Source organism: Dermacentor albipictus, chromosome 3, assembly GCF_038994185.2.
Source record: "Dermacentor albipictus isolate Rhodes 1998 colony chromosome 3, USDA_Dalb.pri_finalv2, whole genome shotgun sequence".
Taxonomy (NCBI): Eukaryota; Metazoa; Arthropoda; class Arachnida; order Ixodida; family Ixodidae; genus Dermacentor; species Dermacentor albipictus.
This window is the reverse complement of record NC_091823.1, coordinates 9307468-9334737: the sequence shown is the minus strand read 5'-3', so window position 1 is coordinate 9334737 and position 27270 is coordinate 9307468. Positions and strand designations below refer to the sequence as shown.

Sequence of the window (27270 nt, the reverse complement as noted above, 5' to 3'; positions counted from 1 at the left end):
GGGTTGAGCAGCAGGTGCGGCGCATGCTTTGCAGTGAGGCGTGTGACGACGAAAAATACTGTGGCGGCGCTGCGATCGAAGTGGATGGGGCCATATCAAGGTCATGCTGTTGGAAAATGCTACTGATACTTCTCGGAAGGGTCATTCGTACTACTTTGCATGCTGGTATATGTGCTCAGACTGCTCAAACGGTGTTTGTATTTATACCGGGTGTCCCAGCTAACTTGAACCAAGGGTTTAAAAATGAAATATTGGGGTCAGGAGAGTGAAACTACCTGCATATTGGTGACAGGCATTTGGCGCACCACAGGAAATTTTTTGTATTGCAATTACTTAACTAGTAATTAAAATAATTTTTTTAAAATTTTTAATATTGACTTTAGACACTAAGTGTGATTCGCAAAGTTGGAGAGCACTTTCAGAAACCCCCATTCCATTATTCGCCATAAAGAAAACCTTACGTGTACCTCTTTTTTCGAGCTCGAAAGAAAGCCCGCGAAATACAAAAAAAACCACGTGACGAGCGCATTCGCACGCCGTGATCGTGCTGCTCTCAACCGTGCTTTCAGTGAACGAAATCAGCTCCGGTATTCATTCGGCGGCCCCGTTTCAGAGGCAGGCCGATATCTTGGTGGTGGTTTCTTCGGCCGTGTCAGCCAGTTCGCGCGTGACGGTGTAAATTGCAGCGAGTGCGCTGCGCTTTGCAGTCGCGATAAAGACTGCCAAGCTCGAAGTTTTCAAATGAGAGGAGTTTTATTTGCCAGTTGCAAAGAAAATAAAAGTGGCGGTTTATGGCTTGGCTGTGCGGCGATGACAGCCGTGGCATGCGGTTGTCCTGACTCCATTTCATTTCGGTTTCTTACCAATTATAAAAAGTGCTCGAATAGGTCACCTTGTGCGACGATACAGCTCTGGCATCTTGTAACCAAATCAGCCGTTGCATTTCGTATGACAGCCTCAGGCATGTTTAAACAGACTTCCGTTATTTTGTCTTTAAGGTCTTGCGGTGTGGAAGTTGGTGTGCTGTACACCTTGTCCTTGATATGACCCCACAAAAAGTAGTCCAGAGGTGTCATATCAGGAGACCTGGCTGGCCAGTTCACGGGACCTAGTCGTCCTATCCATTTCTGCGGGAACGCTGCGTCGAGCCAGGTCCGAGCCTTGGCGCTGCTGTGCGCGGGGGCGCCATCGTGTTGAAACCACACATTTGTGGCCCTGGCGAGCGGCAGATCCGAAAGGAAGTCGTCAACGGGTCCTCTGAGGATATCATTGGTGTAGCGATCTGCTGTCAGCGTCTGGTCGAAAAACACAGGCCCGATCAAACTACCGTCGAAAAGTCCACACCAAACACTAAATGACCACTGGTACTGGTGCTGCGTCTGTAAAACCCAGTAGGGATTTGAATCGCTCCAGTAATGAGCATTGTGCAGGTTCACCTGTGAATTGCGCGAAAAACTAGCTTCGTCACTCCATATCACTTTGTTCAAAAAATCCGGGTCGTCCTGCATCTTTATCAGAATCCAATTAGCAAAATCGGTCCTGTTTTGGAAGTCCCGTGGCAACAGATTTTGATGAAGCTGTACGTGGTACGGATGCAGGCGGTGTTTGCGCAGTATTCGCCAAACTGATGACCTGGAGACTCCGGTATCCTCGCTCACGCTGCGCACGCTTGCTTGGGGTTCCAGAGCGAACAGCGATAAAATATGCGTCTCGAAGTCCTCGTCAAAAACAGGTGCTCTGTGTCGTGTGGACGTAAAACTGCCCATCCGTCGCAGCGTCTCGAAGGCACGCAGGATCGTTACTGAACTTGGCCGCCTGCCTGGGTGCCATTGTTGCATAAGGTCTGCAGCGCGCCTTCTGTTCCCATGACATGCACCTAGAGCCAGAACCATGTCTGCTTTCTCTTCATTTGTAAACGGCATGTCTGCAGTGCTAGTAATCACTACACCAAAGATTCAGTCTCGCATGAGAGTGGCATAAGAAGAGCACACGACAAACTGTGCTTCACCGCTGCTTCCAGCTTTCAAAATCCTCATTAGGAAACTGCAACACACAGCCGCCAACACCTCGCGGCGAAACATTATTCCCTGTATTTCTCTTTTGCTTCTGAGTGACAAAGCAGACTCGCCATCTCAGTATCTTATCAGATTGGGACTAAGTCGTCGTCGCCGGGTGCCAACTAGCTGACGCGGACGAAAAACCCCCGCCAAGATATCGGCCTGCCGCTGCAACGGGGCCGCCGAATGAATACCGGAGCTGATTTCGTTCACTGAAAGCACGGTTGAGAGCAGCACGATCGCGGCGCGCAAATGCGCTCGTCACGTGGTTTTTTTTGTATTTCGCGGGCTTTCTTTCGAGCTCGAAAAAAGAGGTACACGTAAGGTTTTCTTTATGGCGAATAATGGAATGGGGGTTTCTGAAAGTGCTCTCCAACTTTGCGAATCACACTTAGTGTCTAAAGTCAATATTAAAAATTTTAAAAAAATTATCTTAATTACTAGTTAAGTAATTGCGATACAAAAAATTTCCTGTGGTGCGCCAAATGCCTGTCACCAATATGCAGGTAGTTTCACTCTCCTGACCCCAATATTTCATTTTTAAACCCTTGGTTCAAGTTAGCTGGGACACCCGGTATATGACTAGTATTTGTGCCTTAGTAAGATGCCTTTCTTTCCCTTCTTTATTCCGTTTTTTTTTTTAGTGCCGCTCGGTTATAGTGCATGCATTGCGTCTGCAGTGTCCGTTTTCATTGTACAATGTTATTGTAGGGTTCCCTTCGGAGAACAAATATTTTTCTTGTTCTTCAAGCAACATGTATCTCTTGTGTGTATTTTTGCACCTATAGTTTTCCATCAGTAGGTCTTGCAAAACGCAGACGGAAAAACATATGGAAACTTTCTGCTTGCCGCTTCAAACAAATAAAACATCTGCCCCATACGGCGCCCTGTACTCAGATTTACGGGCACTATTCTTATTGAAAAAAAAAATGCTGTAGTGCAACATTTCATTCATCTTTCCCTCTTCACTTAACAGAATGTGGAGTAATCGGTACACATTGTTTTATTGTGGTCGACCTCGGGCGCCGAAAACAGATTTAGGTAGCCATTTGTGGCCTGTAAGGGCCGGTTTACGCTCAAGCCGCCCATCGCCGCAAGCCGCACCGCACGCTTGCGGTAGCGTGAAAAATTGCACTTATGCAGCACTTGTGCACAAATTACCATTCACATTGTGTGCACAGTGTATACCTTACACATTGTAAACTGAAATTTGGTCACAAGTGTTTGAGACTTGTCAAACACTGTCAGTCGTGGTCGCGCGACCACGACTGACAGTGGTCGCGCGACCAAGTTGGTCACAAAGCGACCAGTTGCAAATGGTCGCAAACGGTCGCCTTTCTTGAAAAGCGACCATTTTGGGCCAGTCGCTCTCTGCGCGATTTTTCAGTCGCGCGACCGTGGTCGCAAAACTGATAAACCAATCAGCGGCGCACCGGAAGTGATCTTTCGTGTGTCTACATCCGGCCTCCTCCGGCGTCGCGTTCAAATTCCGCATAGATTCCGAGAGTTCTCGCTGAGAACGATAATCACCGGGATTGCGACTTGCGGGTCGCGCTCAGCCGGGCTTGCCGGTGTGAACATCCGTTGCCTTCGGTCGCATTTTGATTGCGAGTTGCAAATGGTCGCGCGACCTCCTCAAGTCGCCGGTGTGAATGAGCCCTAGACTGCAGTCAAACCCTCTTATAACAATACTGGTTTTAACAATAGATCGGTTTTAAGAAGGAAAAGCTGCTGCAACGTCAACTTTTGTGTGTTTTATATGGGGAAATAACCCGCTTATTACAATGTCACCATGCTGCATTATCGGTTATAACGATGAAGTCTGGCTGCTGGGTGCCCATGCCGAAAGGTACTGGAATGCGAAACCTTTGAAAAAAGAAAGTGAAATGCGAGGCTGCTGCACGATGGCCTGCCACTCCAGCTGCCGCTGTGCGCTTCCCTCCATGAGAGATGCACAGTAGCCTCATGTGCATCTCTGCCGCCACCCTCCCACCTTTCCGAACTCGAATAGGCTGCACCCATAGCCCTGCGCCATGCCGCCCTCCGAAATAAGAATGGAGCACGCCAACTGCACTGACAACCCTGTTGGTGCTGCTCCCAGAGGGCTCGCTTGGCCCTCACATTTGGTCCTTTATTCTATGACCACCATTTTGCACAATCCTGCTAATGGATGAAGTCGCTCGTGCTTGTTTTTGTTCGTTGCGTTGAAGTCGTTCCTGGCCACATTGTTTCTCGGCCTCGTTTGATTTGCCGCCGAAACGGAAGATGGCTGATCCGCCCACTGGTGATCGGCAGTGCACGGCGTTGCTGGTGAAAAGAAAGTGCACTGCTATAGATTTGGAAACGAAGTGCTGCTAAGCGTTTCAACCGCCCGCGTTGTTGTCAAGGGTCATTTTAATTAGTTCTTTTTTCTGAAAATGAAATGGAACTGGACAAGTAGCATTTTATTTTGTCTTATGATACAAGAATGTCTTTTGCAATGAGTAGCTGAGTACTAGTGACACAATTTAACTGAGGAGTGCTTTCGTCATCGGGCAAGTGCTTGAATGTCCCGGGGGAGTCTCAAATCATGTCCTGCATTTGCCTCAATTTGCCATAATATTGACGCCTTAGAGATTCTCGAGCACTAATCTATCACTTTAGCTTGATTTAATATATGCCTTTAGTGTCTGTTTAAGTATCCTTTTAATGCACATTAACATTTGCTTGAACATTCTTGAGCATTTGGGCTTCCTTCTAATCTTGTGCTTTTGATGCAAATGCTTCATGCCTCTTTTAGTGTCCTCTTCCAAGGCTGTGCTGCCACCATTGCCTTTGCCACCCATGTCCAAGATCTACAACAGCTCTTATCGGAGCAACAAGCCTGCTGAGGTGAGTTGTGTGGACCCGCATGTTCAGTGGTGTCACATCCCCTGCGCTGGATCAGTTGCTAAGGCGTTCTGCTGCTGGTCATGAGGTTTCCAGCTGCAGCTGCCACATTAGAAGGGGGTGGTATGCAAGAATGCTCGTATACTGGGCTATGGCTACACTACAAAAGACTCCAGTTAGGTATACTAATCCGGAGCTCTCTCCTATGGCAGCTCCTATTGGCTGGTGTCATTGTTGCTTAAGGATGCTAAACCCCATCAATAGGTGATGTTTTTTACTTGGTGTTGTTGGAAAATAAATAGTACAGAGGAACGTAGTATGCAGTTATGGAGTTTATATCAGGCTGTCTACCCTGATAAATTGAATTTTGTCCCCTTTTGCTTTGGGAAATTGGTACCTGCAGCAATTATAGCAAAACTAGTGGTGTGCCAGAAGGAAGCGAAGCTTTAAGTGAGCCTATGCTATCTGCTAATAATGTCTTTTGCTATTTTTTGAATCTGAGACTGACTTTATGGTTCGACTATCGTGATAGGCGTAATTCAGTCAAATGTAATATAGTCCATCTCGCCTTATTTACAGCTTATACCGGTAGTTGTTGAAGATTATAGACTGGCCTAGTAACGTGGCAAGCTAGAAAGCACTATTTTCTTTTTTCTTCCGTGTGATGAACCTTCACTGTTGTGGACTTCCTGGGAATTTTCATAAAAATGGTCAAGGAAAACCTGCAAAATCGGGGATATGCAAGTGGCAACGTATAAGGCACCTTGAATATATATTCACAGATATCTCTTGCACACCTGAAATCAGTGCATTACGATGGTTCTCAGTGGATGGGAGACTTGGACGGGTGAGTGCAGCCACAGCAGAACAGAAATTTATGTATTACAAATGGTTCTTGTGTTAACACCAGTACTGCTTATCAGCAACCGCGATATGCAGCACCAGCCTATTGTGATGTTGACTTAAACATCCCTGGAGTGTACTGACCTTGTGCGGTGCTGTTGTGTGGATGCAGCTCTTCCGGAAGGATCTCATCAGTGCCATGAAGCTGCCTGACAGTGAACCACTGGATCCAGATGACTACTGGTTCATCTCTGACGGCTGGAAACAGGAGTGGGAACGGGGAGTTCAGGTACCTGTCAACCCCGGACACCTGCCAGAACCTGCTGCGAAGTGAGTGGCAACATTAAATTGCACTTCGTGTTCTGTCTTACGTTTTGCCTAAGTGCCTTCTGTGGATGACTATTCGAAGCCAACAAATAATGAAGCCAAGGAAAGCACAGGGAAAATTGTTTGTTGTTTTGGGGTCAAACCTCAGTGTAACTAAATATGAAATATAACAAAGTAAATACAAAATGTTTCTAGCCAATGTCGGTGTGCAGCGAATTTAATGAATATCAGCTATAACGAAGGTGATTATGTGAGATCCGACTGGGTGTAATGAGGTACAGCTGTAATTGAAATGTACGAATGATAAGGTAAAGGGAAATTGAAAATGCAGGTAGGAGCCATACCCTCATCCCTTGCAGTGCGCGTGTCATGCTCTGCCATTGAGCTGTCACGACGGTCGTTCCCACATCCACCTTCTTGGGTATCTGCCACTGTGGCTTTGGGCGCACTGACTAAAACTGCCAGGGTCAGATCTTGTATGCATACATAAATACCGAAGGCAAATACTAAGTGGACACTGACTTTTAAGGGGGGACATGGGTTGTGGCGATTATTTCCTGCATCTTATGGCCAAATCTGATGAAAATGCACAAGCTTACTTAGTTTTTCGTGCTGATTTCAAATATGCAATTATTTTTCTTGTAGGTTCATTAGTTCCGGAGATTCACCGTGCTGCCACTCTATTGTTTCCGGAGACAATGAAAAAAAAACGGCTCTGCAGAAAGTGAATATTATTGCATGGCTAGATACTATAATGTGCAATAACTGCAATGCTGCAAAAAGTTTTCAAATCAAATTTTAATTAGCCATTCGGGAGGTGATCAAAATTGTTTCCTTGACCTAAGGCTACCACACCAAAAGAAAATTCATAAAATGGAAATATACATATGCACAAATTTGAAATTCTGCTCTCAGCACTTTTTAATATGTAGATTAGGCTTTCTGCTAAAGAAAGAATTAGCGCTCTAGCTGTTCTAGATCATGAGCTATCACTCCGACAGTCTAGTGAAGTGAGCCAAAAACATGTTTTGAGATAAGTGAGAAAACGTACAAAACCCTACTTTATTTACAAATTTACAGCTGGAACAGCTCAGTAAGCACCAGGCATGTAGTCCTGCCGACTCCCAGCCCCTCTGTGCCGTTTTTTGAGGGACTGGCACAAAGTTTCTCATGCTTTGCACTTCTTGGCTGATGCTGCCATTTGACGCCTATCTTTCTCGGCCATGAGGGTGCGACTTTGCTCGCTCGCATTTAGACATAGTTCTTTCATTATGGCCTTTGATGCCCTTTCCCTTGCACACAACGATGTTCCCAGTATGACCCACGTTCATTTCGGCGTAAAGTTCGCGAACCGACCGCGCGCAGTCGCTCGTCAGATTACGCGCCGCGCGATCGGCCGCTGGCGTCAACTTCGTCTTCACATAGCTCTGGCACGTTTTCGTGTGAAGAGCCCGACGGCCGATGCCCATCAACGAGACAAACGTCATTAAACGCGGTCTGTCAGTCCCCCTTTGCCTGCATGGCACGCGTAGCCAAAACGTTCACAGCAAAGGGTTTCATTCCTTCAGCACTGTGAACGCGCGGCGAGCTCCATACCGACGCAATCTCTCCACAGTTTGCGCACATAAAACGCAGCTTCACAGCGAGCGCGAGTCCGTATTCCCGCTCATCTCGGACGATTTCTAAGGCACCACTGCAGATGTTGCAGTTCGCAAATGTTAATAAAGTGTTCACGGCACTCAAATCCACAATCGTAAACGTAGTCCCATCAGGCGGGCGAAGTGCGTCGTCGGTACCGTCACACACAATCTCGCGTTTCCGCTCCGTCGCTGGTTTCAACTTGGCAATGAAGAACCTGCCGGTCCACTTGGAGAAAGTCCCGGGAGTGCAACACGCGCTGTACGCGGACGACATCTCCATTTGGGCCACGCAGGGCTCTCTCGGTGAAATGGAGGCCAGCCTGCAGGAGGCGGCCACCGCGGCGAACGAGTACGCGAAAAGATGTGGCCTTCATTGCTCCCCTCAAAAATCCGAATTCGTGCACATTCGCCCCAACAAAAAATGCACAAACAAGATAGAATTGAGACTTGGATCGGAACCGATACCCGAAAGAAAAGAAATTAGAGTCCTAGGTCTTTTCATCCACCAGCGTCGGCTGGCGATGACCACGCTCGACAAACTAAAGAAGGTGGGAGATCAGGTGGGCCGAATGGTCCGCAGAGTCTCGAACAAGAAAGGGGGACTGCGAAGCAAAGACGCCTTGCGGCTGGCCAATGCCTTTGTAACAAGCAGAATCCTGTACTCGACCCCCTATCTCCGCCTCAACAAACACGACCAGAACATCATCGAGGTGATAATACGCAAAATGGCGAAGAAGGCCCTCGACCTCCCGATAACCACGTCTAACCTGAGACTCCAAGGTCTGGGTATGACGAACTCCTTCGATGAACTTAGAGAAGCCCACCTCACAGGTCAATACACGCGATTATCGCAGACGCCGTCAGGACGCCGCCTTTTGGCCCGTCTGCACATAGAACACACGACTCTAACCGAGGAGAGAGTAAGACTCTCTCAGGAATGGCGTTACGCCCTGTACGTAAGACCACTCCCAATTAAGATGTCCAGGGACGACCACGAGGGTAGACGCAGGGCCAGGGCAGAGGCCTTAGCTCACCACTACGGAAGGAAACCCGGGGTATACTACGTGGACGCATCCGGCCCGCACCATGGCGGGTGGTACACGGCGGCAGTGATCCACGAGTCCAAAACGGTGAACGGGCTCACCTTCAAAGCCCGAAGCGTCACTCAAGCAGAGGAAGTCGCCATCGCTTTAGCGGCAACACACTCCGATTCCAAGACAATCATAACCGACTCGCGAGGGGCGTGTCGGAACGTCCAACAGGGCTGGGTCCCGTACCTGGCCTACCGGCTACTGCAAAATAGCTCGTACGTAGGAGATCCATCCCACCGCTTCATAGTCTGGGCTCCGGCCCACTCGGGGCTAGGAGGAAACGAGGCAGCAGATGCAGCCGCCCGCGCGCTCTCTAACCGGGCAACCTCGTCCCCCGCCACCTCTGAAGAAGCAGCGGAAGCCACGCCGACCTACACTTACGAGGAAATAACACAATTATACAAAGATAGACATAAACTGTACCCCTACCCGTGTAAAGGATTAACGAGAGCGGAGGAACGCCTGTTCCTCCGCCTTGTCACGAACACCATGATGTGCCCGGCCTCGCTAAAGCACTTTGACCCTGCCTTCTCCGGGGAGTGCCCGCACTGTGGGGAGAGATCCTCGGACCTCTACCACATGGTGTGGGCGTGCCCCTCCAACCCTGCTTTTACTCCACACCCAAACCCCACCCGGGAGGACTGGGAGGCGACCCTACTCGCCTGTTGCGACCTGAAAGCCCAAAAGGCGATGGTCGAACGAGCTATGGCGGCAGCGGAAGCCACTGGGGTCCCGTACTAGGGACTCCACCTAGTGTTTGTGAGGGGAAAGGCACTAAGCCTGACTCCAGAGCACCCTCCATGTAACTCCCTCTTTTCAGAGGAAATAAACGTTTTCACCACCACCACCTCCGTCGCTGGAGCGGAAGACAACTCCGATAGCTTTGCTTTGGCTTTCGCTTCCTCCTCCTCCCGCTTGGAGGGTTGCCGGTAGATCGTATCTTGCCGTATGCGAGCGCTGGTCGAAGGGTCCGCGGCAGGCGGACTTGTCACAATATCCGCAGCAGCCGATGCGGTCGTTAGGCCTGCCGTTGCTGCATCGACGATTTCGGCATCGGTCGCTGGGGTTGTGGCGTCCTGAGCGTTTTGCAGTGTTGAGCAGCGTTTTTTTAAGTTTTCGATGAGCGTTCGTCGCACTTTTTGTGCACCATACTTGTACCGCGTTCGAAATTTGCGCTCCGTTTCAGACATCGCGTTGACACTGGGGCAAGATGGCGCACCTCAGTGCGCTGCTCCAAGCGCGGAGCAGACGATGGCCATGCAGTTCCGCCAATCGGGAGGCAAGCTCAAGTCACGTGCACCGAGTGACGAATAGGAGGGCGTTCTAGTACCTTCTTTTGCCGCGCATTTTCTAAGTGGCCAATGGCTGAATGGGGCCCGTTCTGGCGGGAATTTGAAGGGAAAAGTCGCCTCTTTCAAATGAGACCAAGATGTCCACGCTAGCGCACGTGGAAGAGCAGGCGCGCGTTTCGGAAAATATGCCGTTTCAGCTCAAGTTCCACCTGAAATTCAGCTAGTACATGTCGTATAAGGCGTCACTGCGGCTAAAATACTGATGTTATCGGTATGAAATTAACAATATAGATGCAATAATAGCTGCACATTCCAAAAATGCAATAAAAAAAATCGAGTTTTTTTTCGCGATTTTTGGTCGCCACAACCCGTGTCCCCCCTTAAAGTACCGTTCCACAAATGCTGCAGCGCTCGTTTTGTGCCAAGAAAAGACTTAGTTTCCAAGAAAACTGTTTCTGAAGGGTCCTCATACCTTTAGCGAAATTCAAATCACTCGTCCCCTAGCGGGGAGTGCTGATGTTGCATACGCTATCACTGTCCATTACTGCCGTTGGTGAGTAAAACGGTGCCCAGCAAACAGTGCTATAGTTTTCTGCGCAGTGCACTAATGTGCAGCCATGGAAAGACTGAGCCAAGATAGAGCATTGGATTCGCCGCTGATGCTGCTCTTGATTAAGTGGCGTGGACCGTTTGGAAATCATGCGTCATCACATGGATGTGGCATTCTCTGCTACTTGCAGTTTATGCGAGTTTCGTGAACCAGCAAAACCAGTTAAGCACTACGTAATAATGAAACTTAACGAAACAAAACCTTTCGACTGCCCGCGTCGTCACGAAGGGTAATGTCAATGAGTTCTTTCTTTTAAGTACAGTGAAAGCTCGTTAATTCGAACTTCAATAATTCGAATTTATGGATAATTCGAACTGTACGATTTGGTCCGGCCAAGCTCCACAGAAGTCTATGTATAAAAAAGCCCATTAATTCGAACGCGAGAAGGTTCCCTCACGGATAATTCGAACTACGCTCGCCTGGCACACGGCCAGAGAAACGCACCTACTGCCTACGCACAAGGCTGTATTGCCTCCAAAACGGAGAGAACGGCGAGAGAAGGCAAAACCGGAAAAAAATCTAACCGACGCGGGGTCAGCCAGAAGCCAGCGGCGGCTGCCGCCTCTCCGTTCTGCGTAACCTCCGAGACTTCCTGCCCGTTGCGAATCCCGGAGGCTTTGCAAATCTTGTACAGCTGCTAATGTTGTGCGGAGATGGCACGGCAAGCACCAAAACACAGCGAACCAAGTACGTCGCAGCTGCGCTTGCAATCAAGAACCAACGAATCAGGGCCTTCGCCACCTTCACATGTTCAGCGTCTTTGTCTCGGCAGTCTTCATCGGTTGTGCACCTCTGTTTTCAGCTTAGGAGGTATCGGCCGTCGCGATTCATGGTGATGGTGTTAAGCCTCGGCTAACGTTCCTTTCGGTGGACATCGGTGGTGTGGCACAGTCGGACCCAGAGCTTCGACTTGAAGATGGCGTGTACCCGCGGCACACGCCATCACTTTCTAACACGCCAAATTTCTGACACGCCCTACTGCTTCCAAATCGCAGTGTACTGTTGCTCTCCTTCACTTTCGTTAGTTCGAACTTTCGTTAATTCGAACTGAAGCGGCTTCCCCTTGCGGTTCGCATTAACGAGCTTTTACTGTATTAAGTATAACTGGACAAGGAGCATTTTCTTTCGTCTTATAATGCAATACAATGACCCGTTTATTACAAGTGGTTGAGTACTGGTGACAGAATTATAATGAGGAGTGCCTTTGCCATTGGGCTATTAATGGAATGTCCAGGGAAGTCTCTAATAGTGTCCTTCATTTACCTAAATTTCTAGATTATGAAAGCGCTGTTCGCAATAATGTTGATGCCTTAGATGTTCTAGAGCACTAATCTATCACTTTAGCTGGACTTAATATTTGTGTTGAGTGCCCCTTGAACAGGGTGTCTAGCAGCTGAGAAAACTGGGGAATGACAAGTAAATTTTAGACACCTGGAAGGTGTCATTGAATTGTCATGTAAAATTTGTAAAAAGAATTTATTATGTTGGGGTGAATGACTGAGTGAACTGCCAAGTGAGAAATTCCTGTAGTTTGGTTTCACCACATAGTCTTTAGCCTCATTTGCAGCAGTCCCAAGCCAGCTTTCCTACACAATAAGCATTCCTTCCTAAACCACCATATAGAAGGAACTGATTTGTTAATTATATGCAGCACTGGCTTCTGGCACGAAGTAAGCACACATTTGGTTCTTGCATGCACCTTCTGCAATGGCCTGAACATTCTATACAGTCCACACCTGTTACAATGGATCTGCATACAACAGACTATTCTTCTCACTTAGTTTGCTCTGCCTATACTATCAATGAAACCAATTCTGCCTCTAAAGGGACACTATAGGCAAATATAAGGTCGCTAAAGTGATAGATTAGTGCTCAGGAATCTCTAACGCGTCAATATTATCATAAACAGAGCCTTGATAATTGAAACTTGAGGCAAATGGAGGACATGATTTGAGACTCCCCTGGGACATTCAAGCACTTGCCTGATGACGAAAGCACTCCTAAGTTAAATTCTATCACTAGTACTCAACCACTCATTGCAAAAAACATCCTTGTATGGTAAGACGAAATAAAATGCTACTTGTCCAGTTGTATTTCATATTTAGGAAAAAGAGCTTGTTGACATTACCCTTGACAATGACGCGGGAGGTCGAAAGGTTTCGTTTTCGCTCTAGTCTGCGCTGCCCATGCTTTCGCATTTCACTAGTTTCGTTATCGTGTAGTGCTGCGCTGGTTTTACTGTCTTGAGATATTCGCACAACCTGTAACTAGCAGAAAATTCAATTTCCATGTGATGTCGCGGGATGCCTGACCGGTCTGCGCCACTTTACCAAAAAGCAGCTGCAGTGGCAAATCCACCGCTCCTGTCTTGGCTCGGTACTGCTGTCTGTCAAAAACCGTTTTACTCACCGAGGGCTGCAAAGGGTGATGATGGCGTATGCAACGTCACCACTTGCCCCGGCTGGGTGGCAAGAGATTTGAATTTCGAAAATGGTATTCGGACTCCTCAGATGCAATTTTCTCGTAAACTAAGTCTTTTCTTGGCACGAAACAAGCGTTGCGAGGTTTCTGGAGTAGTATTTAAACAGCCCACGTTGTCTTCGTATTTGCCTTTAGTGTCCATTTAACGGATTTGGCTACAACGGACAAATTTTTGGCCAGATTTTGTCCACATGGTGCAGCCCAGCCCAGTTTGCTATGGGGACGCATGCGTGCGGCAATGCGCTGCATGCAACTATTTCCGGCCACTTGCTGAGTTTACACTGAATGAATACAAGGAATGGATACTTCCCGTAACAGGAGCTTACCGTACATAATGGAGCTTCCCGTAACAGCGTGCCATACCATACTCTGCCTGCAGATCACCACTGTTGGCTTATTGTCAAGGAAGCGCCGAGGGTGCTGCTAGGCCTAAGCAACCTCGAAGTGAAACCATAGCATATGGTGCTTCAAAACGACTGCAGATGTTCGCACAATGCACCGTTTTGAAAACGCTTCATTTCTCATTGCATATTTTCGTGAAAAAAAAAAAACTAAAGAAACTTTAAAAAAAACCATGCTGCTCTTCATAGCATCTCGATGCGTGATGCAGTTGAGCCATCTTGCATGCGTTGCAGCGGTGGCCAGACACAGGCTCCGAGTTGAACTTTTCTAATACCGCGCCTCTCTTTCATGCTACAGAGTTGACAGTGTTTGCCACTTGTCGCGAAAAATAAAATTAATACATCGATTTGCACTACCGGCGACTGTTTTGTGTGAGGAGCAAACTGTAGCCGACGTTTGTGTTATTAGCGGCGCTTATGCCATGTGCTGCCTGGCAGCTCGGGCACGGCAGCGCTGGCTGGCCGGTTCCCCACCTTTGTGCTCGTTCGAATGAGCATAGTTTTCACCCATTGGAATACACATAGGGTAACTTTGAAAGGACTGCAGCGTCAGTTCGAATAAACTAAAAGTTCGAATTAAGCGCGTTTGAATTAACGAGATTCGACTGTAGAGAGGCTAGGCGTAGTGCACAACACGTTTGGGGCCAGTGGTGGTGTTGAGTAGGCTACTTTGACGACAATGTGCAACCCACGTGGTCCAAACTTGGTGCAGTCATTACGAGCCAAGACAAGACAGCATTGTAACCAAGGCATGCCAAGAAAGAATGAAAGTTTTTAGTGGTTATCACATGGGGACACTTATTATGTTTCATCACAAGATATCTTAGAATTAGTGCCGACTGTACTTTGAGCACAGTGAAACATTGTTAATTTGGACTTTATGGGACTGAAAAAAATGTCTGCGTTAACCGGATGTTGTTTTTGTGTTCTCTTCCGCTGTCGCTGTCTTTATTTGCGGTCATTATGATATGCATATATATGGGGTTCGGAAAGCTGGTCGGGCCCCAGCCCCTCCCGGAAAAATGAAAACTTTCATTTCATTCAGCATTTCATTCAGCAAACTCGGGTGGCCGGGTTTGCTTCATACTCCAATGTGAAGATATTGTCAACATGGCTTGAAACCATATCTTTCATTGCTGATTCTCACATTCAGCAAAATCATATTTAGAGCACGGCTTTTTAAGTGCCCATTCCTGTGGTGAGTGTTGGTGTTGCTCCTCGCAACTGAGTGAACGAGCACAGCGAAGGATGAAAGTGAATGCAAAGTGTAGCGGGAGATGAAAGGTGGTGATTGCGAAGAAAGTGCTAGGAGGAAAGTGAAGAAGGGTGTCGCGGAACCATGAGGCGGAAAGACGAGGAGGAGGGCATGGCGAAAGCTTGGTGTGGGCGAGCTGGTTTTGCATACAGTCAACGACCGATTTTTCGGACCCTCTAGGGAATGTAAAAACGTCCGAAAATTCAGGCAGTCCGAAAAAATGAATGCATGCTGTTAGATATGGAGCTGTTTCCTGCGCCTACTTCGAGTTCCCCCGGACCACATTGAATCGCAGCACATTCCAGAGGAGCGCTCGAGCCAACAAGTTCACGTGCCAACAAGTTCGTACGCCGCCGGTGGAGCCGTGCCGCCGGGAGGAGAAGGAGCCCTCGGACAATGGAGCCCTATCGTCCCCCTTCTTCGCCTTTGAAGAAGGCATTTGCTACCACAGCGGGGCCGTACCGCCGGGAGTAGGTGAGCCCTCGGACAATGGGGCCCCTTCTCCGCCTTTGAAGAGCGCATTGCAAGTCAGAAGGCAAGACCGCAGGGAGCCGCCTGGTGTGGCACCGCGGCACGGGCGCCAACCATTGGCCGAAAATGGCGTCATCTGAGCGGACTCTCATATTGGCCAAACATGACGCGACTTCCAGTCCTCGAAGGGTTTAAAAGAAGCATTCCAGAGAGACCAGAGCATTCCCTGCTTCACCTCTCTCGAACTTCTTGCCGCGGGCCGCAGCATCCGAGTTGCTGCCGGCCCGTAATGACTGTACGACTGTTACTTGACTCTCACCTCTCTGTATATAATGTAAAATAAATCCTCCCAAGTTTTGTTTTCATCCTGAAGTCCGTCCTCAACCCTTACAATGCAAAAAAACGCACCCTTTTTCTTTTTTTCTCAGATCTAGAGGTAAAGGGCGAAGTAACAGGCTTCCGAAACCCTGCCACAGCATCAGTGAAGTGGCTATAAAAAGAGGCGTTCAAAAAGTGTATGCAGCCGAATGCTGGTTTATTATGTACATGTGCATCGTCGGGCAGCCGGTGTTATTGCTGCAGTGGCTTGAAGAACTTGTTTATTGTTGTTTTGACGGGGTTCTGGTTGCATGCGATCATATTTGCCTCGATCTGAGCAAGGGTCATGTCAGCACTGTACACCAATAAAAGAGTCAACAGTGCTCGCATCAACTCGGCGCTTGTAGGCGGCGCAGGCATTGGCTCCTCATTTTCAACACCGGAGTCTTCTGAATCCCCCACAACCTGACGGACTATTTCCTCGTCAGTCAGTTCTGCGCGCAAGTCGAGCTCGTTGATAGCGTCAAGAAACTGTTCAAAAGTTATATCCGTGGGTATGGAAACCCCAGCAAAGCGGAGGTCGTTGATCACGTCGTCCGACGGTACTGCTTTCCGCGTTTCGATGCCATCGGCGAGGACGACGAAGACGGAGTGGGTGCCATCGAAGACAAGTGAAATCCTCAAGTTGCGAACAGTGGAGTTCGCTGATGAGCGTCGAAGCACCTAGGCCTAGCGTCGCAGAGCACACTTGACACAACAGCACAACCACACACCACGCTAGCCAAAACGTGGCCTGCGCAAACAAACAAACAAAATGGCGCCGCTCCGGAAACTCCGCCGGAGGCGGAAGTGCGGCGATGAACATAGCCAGTGTGGCCAGACCAAATCGGTGTGTGACGGCTAGATTCGGCTAGTTGTAGTTCAAAGCGGTGATATGCTTCGGCTGCAAGTGGATTTCCTTCGCAAGGGCGCTGCGCGAGGAGCCAAAAGACCTTCCGTCCATCAAAAAGTCTGGAAAATTGGACGGCGAGGGGTTCGAGCGTCCAAAACTTCAGATGTCCCTATACATTGATTCTATGGGGCTCGTGGCGGTGCCGCGAAGATGTCCGAAATATCAGGCATGTCTGAAAATTCGGGCGTCCGAAAATTCAGTCGTTGACTGTACTTGGAAGAAAAGAGCACCAGAGGAGGAGGTATGGCGAAAGCATGAGAAGAAAAGCATAGTGCTGTGCAAGGCGGGCTTTGCGGAGATGATGGCGTCAGAGTAGCATGCCTCGTCTGTATGGAAATAAAGCATTGCATGAGCAGAGGTTCGTCTGCCGCAGCTGCTGTGAAAAGCACCCATGCATCACCCAAGCACTGCCTCTGGCGATCTCCCAATTAGCGAAGCAGTTGCCCCACACTTCGTTTCATTAGCAGCGTGCCGTATGAGAGAGATTGTCCACGCCAACCAATATATTGCGAAACAAAAACGTGTAGAGGTGCGCTCAAATTTCACATTATTGAATATTGTGATCGTCGCTGAATTCTTTTTTCTTTCAAATTTCCTCAATTGCCCGATAAGTTGGAAAAAGTTGTGGCTCCTTCCGTGTAAGAAAAATACATTAGTGACTCTACTGTTTTGCATAAAAGGTCAAATTTAGATATAACGAAGTGAATTGCTGATTTTATTGTCTTCATTATATATTGAGGTTTAACTGTAATATTGTTAACCAAGTCACTTTGCAGAACAGAGGGCCTTTTGATAATAAATGTTTGTTTTGTTTGACAACCATAATGGAGAAATGGCTGCATTAGGGAAGCTCAACTAACATGGTTCGTGATATTGTTTTCTTCGTAGAGTCATCAAGAAGAAGAGCAAATCAAACGACTTCAAGCTGTAAGTCTCGTTTTCCAGTTCCACAGGTAACCCTAAGATTGAAATAGCGAACTAAGAACATGTTTCTTTTTTTTTTCTCCTACATCGGTTCACAGACCTCCAAACAAGTATCTCCGGTTGTCACACGATGAGTTCTTTTCCAACGAGCTCCACGTGCTGACCAACGTCAGTGCTTTGGCTGAAAAGACCTGCCGCTACGACTTGGACTCCTTAGATCAGCAGTGGTTGCGAGTCTTCAATGAGGAGCGCAAATCTCTTGGTCAGTAATCTTGCTTCATTCGGGGATTAAACCACAGTAGTTATGTTTCATTACTGTGCTTCATTATGGTACACTTGGTCTCTGGTGCACTGTTCCTTATCAGGTGTGCAGCTGTACAGTGCAGAGTTGTTAGTTTAAAGTGAAATTATGTTGAAATTGCATGGAAATAAATGTCAATTTGAACAAAAGGATGCATGTGACTGTTATATTGTGGTGCATGTTGCTGTGTGCTGGTGTGCTGGTCAACCACTGTTGAACCGCGCGATGTGGCCAGTATTCGGCAGCATTCAAGCTTTTGCTGGCCCAGTGTCTTTTGACAAAGGCTGCATACTTGCTCCCTAATTTGGAAATGAGAACAAACTGAAAAAGCCCTGATCTTTCATAAGTAGGGGAGTGCAAATACTCTAATATCACCGAATCAAATCAAATGTTGGAACATTCGAATGATTCAATTCGTGAAACAAATATCTACTATTCGATTTTTCGACTATTCAGTATGTTTGGTGTAAAGACCAGCGTATTGCAACATGTTGCATGGGCCGTGGAGCCCCTCATGCTCCATGCCATAAACACCGTGCAAACTTGCTGTGACCATCCACATTTCAGAATGTTTGACTGGTGGCAAATCATGCAGAACCTGACAATGTAACGGCCCCGATGCCGTTTGCTCTTTACCGTTGGCGCCAGCTAACCACGGAATGGTGATTGAGTCATGTCATGTGCGGCTCTTTCGTCTGTTTCACAGATTGGCCTCGTGATAACCCAACTGCCGTAAAGTTGGCTTAGCCCTTCTGTATTTTAAAAACTGGAAAGAAAACCTTTCTGTGCAATAAGTAAAAGATTGCTGCAATACACAGGTCCACTATTAAACTGATAACCTCGTTGGTATTCAGTTCAAGGTAATGTCACTAATTAATTAGCTTAGGGAAAAAAAAGGACTTGATTATATTCAACAGAAATTTTATTGATGAAAATATATTTTCTAGACCTTCATATGCAGAACTGAGCTGTAATCAGTGCTGGCTTACTAATTTGGTGTTCCGTTCAATAAGAGTAGTCCATACTGTATATCTTAGTTTCTATGTACTACCTAAGTGTCTGATAGCCATAGAGTTAGTACATTTACTGTAGAAGAAAAGCTGGGGTGAAAAAAATTTACTGACTGTTACGATACTTCTTAATGAGAAATTTGAGCGCAGCTCTATACATGTTTTCATTCCGCGATATATTGAGGCAAAGAATTTGAGAAAGACAGGTAGCAGAGCTGGAAATCGTTGAAAATCTGATCTGCTGTTCAAGCGCATCAGCTTTTATACATGACTTGTGAAACATTCCAGTGTAATTGCTGGTTCCGCATGGCTTCCTGAAAGTACTACTCAATTTGCGTTGCGCATACAATCAGATTAGAATATAATCGCGAAATGAGCGCACATGAGACAAGACCAGACAAAGCAAACAAGTGCAAGCGAGTACTGACGCGAGCAGATGATAGTACAATACGAGCAGTCTGGCTGAAACCAAATATGAGTACACATTGAGCAGTCAGGCGGGTCCGCGTAAAACTAGTTTCCACGGGAATGTCACTGCAGGGGCCGCTCTCATCGGTCTCCGTTGTTCACGGCTTGCGTCTTTCATCTGCTGCGCCATGTTCGCTCTTTCATCTTTCGTTGTGCTCGTTCGCTCGGTTACGCCTCTGCAGAAATGGGTCTTTAAGAGCTGCGCTCTAAAAGTGGCAACCGCAAGAGCACTGCCATATTGCTATCCCTCATTTTTCTAGTACTAGACATATTCAAAATATGATGCAAAAAGAAGCATTTAGAGCGTATGTATAGATGTGTGTGTGTGTGTGTGTGTGTGTGAGAGTGAGTGAGTGAGTGACTACGAAAGCATCTCCATGCACATGCCAAGTTTTGTTTCTCTTTGGAGCTCAATGTTCAGCAGAAGCCTTTTGATGGCCTGCTTGTAGTACACACACCTGACGCTGTTTATTATTCCCCGGTCGAGTTGTATCAGGGAGGTGCAGTTTGATGGGAAGCATTTCAGCTCAACGTTGCAGAGCACACAATCCTGAACAGGGTGAGCTGAGTAATTGTCCAAAAGGAGGCAGATATTTTGTTCCACCGTGCGCATCTCAGCATCCAGGTCCTTCAGCCAGTTGCTGAACAAATTTGGTGTCATCCTCGCCTTCTTGTGTGACGAGCATTTCACTGGCATGCTCTTGTTCCCGCTGAAACAACACGACTTCTCACTTGTTTCAATAACAAATGGCACATGTTTATCACTGCCGTCCATGTTCACGCACAACAAAACAGTTAGATGCTGCTTACTATGTTTCCCACCACGGCACTTTACATTTTTCAAAGCCAACGTCTTCCTTGGCAAAGACACAAAGAAACAAATCCCACAGACAAGCACTGAACCCGCTTGTCTGTGGTATTTGTTTCTACGTGTTCTTGTTTAATTTGCGCTGTTCAACCTCAGTACAATATATGAACCAGCTAGTCCACATCAAAGTCTTACAAATGTGTTGGAGACGTCTTAATGTGCCAAAATGTTGGGGACACGATCACGCAGCCAGTCTTCTGCTCCAATTGCATTCGCCTCTGCCGACTCGCCGCTGACCACCTTGCCTACAATACCATACCGTTCCTTAAATCGTTGCAGCCAACCGCTGCTGGCCTTGAGGTCATTGCACCCAAGAATGTTTGCGAAGTTAAGGGCCTTTTGCTGGAGAATGGCTCCCCCCAATGGCATGTTTTTTGCTCGCATGTCGAGTAACCACGAGTACAGGGTTTTTTCTGCATTGACGTAAGCCATTTCCTTTAGTTTTTTTCTTTTTTGGCCTGAACCACCAGGACTGACGGAACTTGTGATGCTGTCTTTCAAATTCAAAATGGTTGAAAGTGAGCTCAATGAAATCTCGTACCTTTCAGTAACAGTTGCCTTCCTTTCGCCACTCATAACTTTGGCAGTGATTTTGCCATTTACATCATGGCACTTTTTTCTTGCGAGGTGCACCGCTCATTGTGAACAGAAAAAAAAAAAAAAGCCTACACATGAGATCAGACCACTACTGGTCAAAGAAAACGTGCTCAGCGAACCAGCCTATCCACAATGAAATCAAACCACCAACTGTGTTTCATACGTATGCTACAGATGGTGCAGCGGTACATTCTGCTTCATGGATTGAAGGCCGCTGGTAAAATTTGTCTATTAAAGGACGCATGTAAAGTGCTGTTTGCCCTGCCTAGAAGGCTCTGATAGGCCTGTCAAGGAGGCTCTGATAGGTGCATACGACGCACGAGAACTTCGCTAAATCGGGGTTGCATTATAAAATGACCTCGTTAAATTGTGAAAAATAAATAAATGAATAAATAAAAGGATTTCTATGGGACAGAGATTGGGAAATTTTTAAAAATTGTTACTTCGATAATTTTTTTAAATTGAGGTTCGTTATTTCCAGGTTCGACTGTATTCAGTATTTGCACACTCCTGATGAGATGGTTTGCGTGCACATATTGGCTCCATAGCTTATATGGTCACCCTGTTTGCATGTACGCTCTTGTATGTAGCATGTCGATTCCTATGGTTTTGTCATCCTGTCAGTTTCTTTCAAATTTTCGGAAGCGAATGACGTTGGCCAAATGAAGTACATGTTTCAGCACAACATATGGTAACGTTTATTGACGAAGTTTGTGATGATGAGAAAAAGAACAAAGGATAGATGCATACAATATGCAAGCATATTAATTCATATTTTCTTTTGTGGTGGGCTGCAGTTGGTCAAGTATTTCGATGTGGAAACATTGTCTGCTTTGTTAAAGATGTCTTTTTCTTTTTTGAAAAAATGTCCTTCTGTCATACAGGCCTGGAACCCTTGCCTGAGCTGACCATGGAGATGATCTTGGAAGACTTTGAGACTCAGGTGAGGCATGTATCTTTGTTATTGGTGCAAATATGTGCTGTGAGTGTCTACTCTCACCTCTGGGTGTTTGTGCTCAAGTTCTGCCCAATCTTGTAGCTACTGTTGTAGCTTAGAAGACAACTGAGATAAATGGTTTAAAGGCTGTAGTAGGTGGTGCCCAAATCCTGCCTCTGTGACCACTGCTTTGCAGTAACAGAAACCGACCTCAAAGGCGATGCTTTTGCCTGCTGTATACATACTGAAAGAAATTGCAGGGCAGGAAACATGTCATAGCTGCCATGTTTTGTTCATTTAAATGTCTGTAGAGTGTCCCCCCAGAGGAGGGTAGCCAACCAGATGCATTTCTGATTAACATCCCTGCCTTCTCTTTTTATTTTCTCCTCCTCCTCCTCGTGGAGAGAGTGTACTGTCTGATTAGGTCTGGTATCATAATCAGGTCTCATTAGGTCTGGCCTGCCTTGGTATCAGGTCTGACATGTGCATACATGAAGGAAAAAAACCAGCCAAAAACACAGGACAAGAGGAGGGGTTCACACCACGACGACAAAAACGACTGTTTTTGACTGTTTTTTTCCTTCAAGTATGTACCAACTGGCCCAGATTTCAACCCTTCTGCAAAGCATGTGCATACAGTTTTGTCTTAGTCTTTGTCTCCTGATGTTTTTTCTTTCTTTATTGTTGAAAGTTGATGTCACCTTGCATGGTTTTGCTATTACAATTTCATGCAGTCATCCCATTCTCTGTGTGTTGATTTCCTAATTTTGTATTACAGTGTTATGAAAAGCTTCAGAGAGAGATCCGGACTGAGCAAGGGTTGGGCATTGAGTATGATGAGGACGTGGTCTGTGATGTCTGCCGTTCAGTAAGTAGTTTTCCTGCTTTTGTGTCCACTGCAGCACCTAGATGCTGGTGCAAAACAAGCTTTTGCTTCCCACGAATTAAGTTTCACACATAGGGTTAATTAAAAAGTTTTGTGCATTGTAGTTGTGCATGGTACAAATTCCTAAGCATTCATCAACAATGTTTCATTGCATTATTTCCTATTGGGACCTAGTTTTAAAGGGACACTAAAGTTAAAAATTGTTTGAGCTGTGTGGGCAGTGCTGCCACTCCTGCACTATATTGCACCAATCGAGATTTCCTGCGAAATCCTGGTAAAAGACAACAACACGATTTTGTGCTGAAGCGTGCCTGTGTGGCCGCAGTGGCTTGCCGGTGTGCGCGCATGACTAAAGTAGCTTGATAAATCAAACTTCCCGATAACTGTGCATCGCTGGCTCAATGGGGACCGCCTAAAAGTCCAAATAATCAGGAGTTCGAAATATCCCAATTCGTTGGAAAACGAGTGACTTTATTCCATGTGGCTAAAAAAATGTGCTGTATCCTTGAATGGACACTTTTAGGGATACTTTCACTTCCACGGGATTTTGGGTGACTAGCGTCAGACACCTCAGCATGTACGATCGATGGCATTCTTTGCACTATGCCAGGTCTGATGATGTGTCCGGTGCTAGTCACGCGAAATGTCAGGAAAGTCAAAATATTCCCAAAAGGTATCATCCAAAATAAGGCTGAAGTTTGTCAATGCATGGTTTGTGCACATATGTTGCTTACCTACAATCTGGTCAGTCTGTATCTCTACCGTTGTCATGCTGTCACCACAGATGGACGAAAGTACAGTCAAGGGGTGCGTCAAACTACCGCAATTTCTAGGGATGACTTTTCGAGTGCCACTCTTTTCCACACTTCATCAGTGGTAATAGCAGCGCTCTGCCTAGGTTATCGGTGGTTATCAATGGCATGAGCCGGCCGTGAGCCATGGATGATAAGGGCGGCATGTAGGATCGAGCGGAATGCATTGCTGTAATATCGCAACCCTGAAGTCTACTGCACTACAATAGCTGAATGATGCCCCCTCCCCCTTTTTTTAGCAATAGTTATTGTTTTCATTGGTGCGGACATCGAAGGTGCAGTTGGCACTGCTTAAACAACTTGGTCGCCGGGACCGTGTCACTAACACGTGAATGAACAAAACATTGGACAAGCCACACCAACACGGTGGGACTCGCACAGGAATGCAGCTTTAGAGTGGCTTGCCGGGGTTCGCTTGTCCTACCACATTCGTGGGGTTTGGGCGCGGTCAGTTCTGGTTTAACTAGGCTCTGCTAGTTTTAGTTGCGAGGTGTCGGCCACATTGCCGACACCCGTTCTGCGGGGATGCCAGTGACGTATCAAAGGCAAATATCACTACAGTCAAATCTCAATATAATGAATCACACAGGATCGCCAAAAATTGTTCGTTATTCTGAAAGGTCGTTATGGTGAAAGCCCCAAAACTAATCATTCCACCCATCAACCCATCAGTTCATAAGTTGTCACCATTTGAGCTACCCACAAAAACATTGCTGTTGGCTCTCGGCCGGTGCTGTTGCTATATTCCATAGGTTCCGCTGCCATGCACCGCCGAAGCACCGTATAGTAAGAGTGATGCGCGCAAAGCAGAAGCGGGGGCGCTGAGAAAATACTGACAAAAGGGAAGCTCCATGTCGCTTCTAAAGTGCAATGTTTCTTGTTTGTTTGTTTTCACATTTATTGCTGTGGACACGGCAACTGTCTCACTCGAGGTGGATACCTGAACTATTCCAAAGTGCAAGTGCATGTAAACCACACTGTCGGAAAGTGCTAAGTGGGACTGTGTGAACTCCCCATGAATACGGAGGTTACGTTTGCCAGCACGCATTGCTATTACGGCTGCAGAAAGAAGGGTGAAAGAAGGAAGAGACGAGCCTTCATTGCTGAGCCATGCTTGCTTGGGCGAAGCAAGTGCTCGCGAAACCCGATGCGTCGTCGAGTTTGGAATATCTAAAATTTTCTCTTTTTTTTTTCGCGGTTCTTTGAACTGGTGCGTTGTGGTGTCCGCTTTCTGAGTCTGGGCATCTGCTAGCCTACTGTTTCGGCTGCCGTGAAAGATACACAGAAGTCTAAGAATCTCCAGATTTCAGAATATTAGTTCGTAGTACTGCGGTGTTGTTAATATGACATGGAAACTGAGTGCCAGTCGTTATTCTGAAAAGTTCAGTATTAGGAAGTTTTTAATACTGAAATATTTTTGCATTGCTACTTACATTACATTTTTACATTACTACTACCCACTGAACATCGCAGCCCCAACGCTGTAGCAGAAATCTTCCTTGCGGCAGTGCTTGCTTCACACCTAAGTTGTAGCCGACGGCTGCTTGCCAGTTCTATGTTTCATGGTCCAAGCTTCATGCAGCTTCTTGTCATGTGTGTAGGTGTGAAGGCTGACACCGAGTTTTTTTGCGTGTGGCCGGCACTGTGGCACCAAGCGGTAACCTACCATGTTGGACTCCTTCATAGGCAGCCACTACCTATTATAGTGCTTTCAAGTGTTGACCAGCAGACACCCGAAGCGAGAAAACCTCCCCAGTTAGACCTGCAGTGCAGGTGGGACTTCAAACTTTCGTTTTCAGCTTGCTTCGGCGCTTCCGAAGCAGCCAACGCGGCTGCTGTGCCCATGCGATCCGTCATACCATGTCACGCCAACGGCAGTGCCAGCATTTCTAGTGGTGGAGCTCGCTCCCAGTATAGCCACCTGCAGCGGCAGCTTCACCACAATACTTGCCCGCCCGTCATATGTGAAAATGCTGGTGGTACTCTGCTTGTTATTCTGTTACCAGCAAATGTTCTCTGGTGTCATCGCACACTGCATGCATATTCACCTGTCTTTGCCTATTACAGTGCGCGTGGTGTAGTGCAGTTTGTAGCGTACTGGGCACATTTAGTAGGCGATAATCAAAACGCGTCATATTTCGCTTTGGTGCCATCCAGTGTCGCCCACCAGCTCATATTCGTTTCGGTTTCCCGTTCGTTATCTTAGAACGCTACGCGATAGCAAAACAACAAAACATGCCTTGGGCCGCTGAAGCCCCACCAGCTAGACGTGCATTGGCATCTCATGCCTTGTGCTCAGTGATTCACGCAACGCTTCACATCTAGTAGATGTCAACTACAGTTGAGTTTCGAGTCACTTTGGATTGTATGTTTTCTCGATTACTACAATTTTTCTTGTATTTTTTTCCAAGACGTATGAACAAGGCTCTACTGTATCTTGTCGCAAAAGTCTAGAAATCTAACTTTGACCTTCATTTTATTCTTTAATAATCGGCCTTTTACCATAAATTAACATAAGTGTAATTGTGAATCTACACCTACTAGTCTAGAGTGATTTAGTGTTTATATTTAGTGTCTACAGGCACCGCCTTGCCGGCCTCTTGAGGTCAGGCCAGTGAGCGCTGTTCCTGTCCTGAACTGCTTGCGTATTGCTCTCTTCCAGCCGGACTCGGAGGAAGGCAACGAAATGGTTTTCTGCGACCAGTGTGACCTGTGTGTGCACCAAGCCTGCTATGGCATCCAGCGGATCCCGGAAGGTTCGTGGGTGTGCCGGACCTGTGCCCTGGGCATACGGCCACCCTGCGTGCTGTGCCCCACCAGAGGTGGTGCCATGAAGAGCACACGGTCAGTGAAGTGGGGCTAAGTGTGCCATAAATGTGCATGCTTTTAAATGATTACTATTTAACCTCGCCAGCAGGTTCTTTGTGAATGGCTTTTCTTGGTTGTGAGTGATTTGTGAATGATCACCACCACTTTTCGTATCTACTCCTACACAGTTATGATAATAAACAAAAGCAGCCATTGGCTATATTTCTCTGAACATCACGACTAAGCAGTGCCTCCGCCTAGAAGCGAATATTGAAGAATCTCATCGCTGATGGGGCAGTCGGGCCATCTAATGGCAGAAAAACTATACTAATGCTCTGTATTAACCCTTTCAGGTGTTACTTTATCCTGTTGATTGAAAACTTACTCTTACTGCATTTCTTGCATATTCAGTATCATGGAAAGTGTACAACTGTAGAAAAGATGAAGAATTTTCAATTCTTTAGTGAGTTTTGTCAAGTGTGCAGAATGTGGACTCCCCATGAAAACTCACTACAGGAATATCAAATCAGGAATCACATCAAAAGGAATCAAAACAGGAGTCAAATCAAAGCTGGAAAAGCACTTATTCAGACACTTGAAGATTATGCCTGGGGCATGACGGGAAAATGAATGAAAGAAGTGAACCTGCTACATATGTCATAATGACACAGTAAAATAACACCCAACCATCTACCTTCCCAGTCATTTTGCTAAAACATTTTGCACGTTATTTAAAATTGCATCACAATTCCAATCATAATTGTTTCAAGATGTATGCAACACATTTTAAATATTGTTACTTTTATCAATGCTTTTGCTGTTGATGCACTATCTTGGTTACAGTTGCACGTTGGGCTTGTTGGTATATCATGATGGAGGCAAAAGGCATAGCATGTCAGAAACAGGACAAAAGAAGAACACAGGCAACACATAGGTTTGACACTGCAGTCAAATCTCGATACAACGAATCTTAAGGGACCGCTAAAGATCTTTTATTTTGAAAAATCATAATATTGAAATAATCTGATTCTCATGCAAAATTGTAAATGCAAC

At 46.6% G+C, this 27270-nt stretch overlaps 1 protein-coding gene across 3 annotated transcripts in view; it reads left to right on the top strand.

Annotated features, from left to right (window-relative positions):
- Nucleotides 1-27270, top strand: part of rno (PHD finger protein rhinoceros) — a 75174-nt gene that overhangs the window by 6325 nt on the left and 41579 nt on the right. For all 3 annotated transcript variants that reach the window (XM_070535064.1, XM_070535063.1, XM_070535062.1), the window contains exons 4-10: nucleotides 4837-4928; nucleotides 5941-6098; nucleotides 17495-17533; nucleotides 17629-17792; nucleotides 21659-21717; nucleotides 22490-22579; nucleotides 26072-26253. In XM_070535064.1, the coding sequence (XP_070391165.1) occupies nucleotides 4837-4928; nucleotides 5941-6098; nucleotides 17495-17533; nucleotides 17629-17792; nucleotides 21659-21717; nucleotides 22490-22579; nucleotides 26072-26253 (784 nt within the window). The remainder of the gene's footprint in view (nucleotides 1-4836; nucleotides 4929-5940; nucleotides 6099-17494; nucleotides 17534-17628; nucleotides 17793-21658; nucleotides 21718-22489; nucleotides 22580-26071; nucleotides 26254-27270) is intronic.